Raw genomic sequence first — 2,872 nt, forward strand, 5'->3', positions numbered from 1 at the left:
AGGAAGTAGGAGTGTGTCTGTGAGAAAGAGAGAGAGAGAGATGAAGAGATGAAGAGGAAGAGAGAGAAAGGAAATGATGTAGAACTAAATTCCATATAGAACTTTATTTTACTATGTTGTCTTATTTTTCGAATAATAAGCTAGTCTTACTTATAAACTTAGAAAAAAAAAAACATTATCCCGAATCTTCCCTAATAGACACTAAACTATTTCTCATAAACTATTTTACAAACATTACAATAAGCAACATTTTTACGATTTGAAGTGACCAATCTTTTTTTTTTCCGCATCTCTTTCCAGCGAATCAGAGAGCGAGGACAGCGAAGGTTCCTCGTCCGCAAGGTCTAAGCGCTCTCTCCTCGGCTCCTACTCCTCAGGCCACAGTCACCATGAGTTGCATTCGGGGAGTCCCAGCTTCTCTTCTCCAATCACTGTCTCCGGAGGCAACGGTGCTTCCTTCTCCAGCTTCCAGGGATTCGGATCTTCAAGTAACGGACTGGGTTCATCGCTGGTAGGATCCAATGGTGGCTTGTCATCTGGATTCCAAGGCTTTGGAAGCTCCCTCGACTCAGGATTCGGTTCATCCCAAGGTTTCGGTGGGTCTTCTGGGAGCTTCGGAGCTTCAGGATTCGGTGGGTCTTCTGGAAGCTTCGGAGCTTCAGGATTCGGTGGCTCTTCCGGCAGCTTTGAAAGTTCAGGATTTGGCAGTTCTTCCGGCAGCTTTGGAAGTTCAGGATTTGGCAGTTCTTCCGGAAGCTTTGGCGCCTCAGGATTCGGCGGCTCGGTCCAACCAGGAATCCTTGTGGGATCAGGAAGACTGGTAGGCGTCAGTGGAGCAGGAAGTTCCTTTGGATCCGGAGCGGCGGGCGTGGGTTCCTCATTCGGTTCGGGAAGTTCTTTGGGCTCTGGCTCAGTGGGATTCGGCTCTTCGTTCCAGTCAGGTAATGGCGCAGGATTCGGCTCTTCATTCCAGAATGGGAATGGCGCAGGGTTCGGCTCTTCATTCCAGAATGGGAATGGCGCAGGGTTCGGCTCTTCATTCCAGAACGGGAATGGCGCAGGGTTCGGTTCTTCGTTCCAATCAGGAAATGGCGCAGGATTCGGATCTTCATTCAGTTCCGGAAGCTCCGTGGGATCCGGAGCCTTCTCAGGCTTTTCGGGATCCGGACTGAGCTCTTCCAACGGCGCAGTTGGCGGATCTTACCTTCCACCCGTCTAAGCTAACATTAAGCTGCGAAATATTAACGGAACGATCAGACCAGCCCACAGGACGTCAACTCCACGTCCTTCGAAAAAAAACATCATCCATCTAATGTATAACTGACCCTCAGCACATAAAATTATTTACATCTCCCAATGCTATTTTGTTTTACCCAAGTGGTGGAAATTCCTCGTGTCCAAGAAGTATTCATAAGGATCACGAGAACATCTTATTGGCTGCTACACAGGTATGAACTATGACTAAAGCCATGTATCTGTACGCTCAAAAAAAGAAAAGAAAAAAAAAAGAAAAAAAAGAAAAAAAACATATATATACTTGCGGGAACACACACACACACACACACACACATATATATATGTATATATATATGTACATGCAAACACACACATACATACACACATAAACACACGCACACACACACACACACACATATATATATATATATATATTTATATACATATTTATACATGTACACACACACACACACACACACACACACACACACATATATATATATATATATATATATATTTATATACATATTTATACATGTACACACACACACACACACACACACACACACACACATACATACACACACACACACACACACTCACACACCACACACACACACACACACATATATATATGTATATATAATCAATTTGTCTATATATATATAAATATATATATATATATATATATATATATATATATAACTATGCATGTAAGTGTGCCTGTGTGTCAGTGTGTATATGTATGTATGTATGTGTGTGCGTGCATGTTATTATTATTTTTTTTTTAGTTTATACATATACGCAATATACCTATGCGCAAGCCTGCCTACCCATCGATAAATATTTGTGAATATCAAACATTTGTATTTGTCTCTAGAGCAGTGCTTCTTAACCTTTGTAGAATCACAGACCCCTCTGAGTTTCTAATGAAAGGACCCCCTTCAAGATTAATGTTAACATCAACACTACTTTTCATGCAATGTGTATAATGTACTTTATTCACTCAGATTTAATTGTCTCTTACTTATATGAGATGTACACAGTATTATCAAACTTTAAAGTAAACAATCTAGAACACCACGTTAAAGTAAATGTTATTTTTATATGATCCTCAATGACCCCCTGAAACTCATTCATGGACCCCCTAGGGATCCAAGGACCCCAGGATAACAACCCCTGATCTAGAGTAATAACGAAGGTGTTTTTATCACACTTTCTGCCGATACTTTATGATGCATGTGCTTAATTATACGTATATAATTTTCCTCTAGTAATTCCCAAGTATACCTTTAGACCTCCTTAAACTCACAAAGCAATCTTCTGACTGCATTATAGAGATGAGGCAACATTTGATCATAATATTAAGGAAAATGACTTGTCAGGACTGACTTTGAAACGTAACGTGAACTGGGTCATAAGTTAATATGATCGTGGATGTAACCAAAACGTATTTGTCCCTCGCTCCGCCTTGCAGCGACCCCGGGGCTTCCCTTCTCCCTAGCAGACGGCTCTCATGAAGAGAGTGGGGGACAGGAAGTGAATGCCTTTGACCAAAACTAGTTGCCCTCGCTCACTTCGCTGTTTCAGTGTTTTACAGTATTTGCAGCAATCAAATAACTGAAACATATCTGAT

The 2,872-nt window shown here is 41.4% G+C and overlaps 1 protein-coding gene across 1 annotated transcript in view; it reads left to right on the top strand.

Moving 5' to 3' along the window:
- Window positions 1-2,429, top strand: part of LOC125034955 (fibroin heavy chain-like) — a 12,854-nt gene extending 10,425 nt beyond the window's left edge. Inside the window, exons 2-4 of the mRNA XM_047627002.1 lie at window positions 301-1,189; window positions 1,332-1,448; window positions 2,388-2,429. Of these exons, the coding sequence (XP_047482958.1) occupies window positions 301-1,189; window positions 1,332-1,448; window positions 2,388-2,429 (1,048 nt within the window). The remainder of the gene's footprint in view (window positions 1-300; window positions 1,190-1,331; window positions 1,449-2,387) is intronic.
- Window positions 2,430-2,872: the final 443 nt, after the last annotated feature.

The sequence above is a fragment of the Penaeus chinensis genome, chromosome 19 (genome assembly GCF_019202785.1).
Source record: "Penaeus chinensis breed Huanghai No. 1 chromosome 19, ASM1920278v2, whole genome shotgun sequence".
Classification (NCBI taxonomy): Eukaryota; Metazoa; Arthropoda; class Malacostraca; order Decapoda; family Penaeidae; genus Penaeus; species Penaeus chinensis.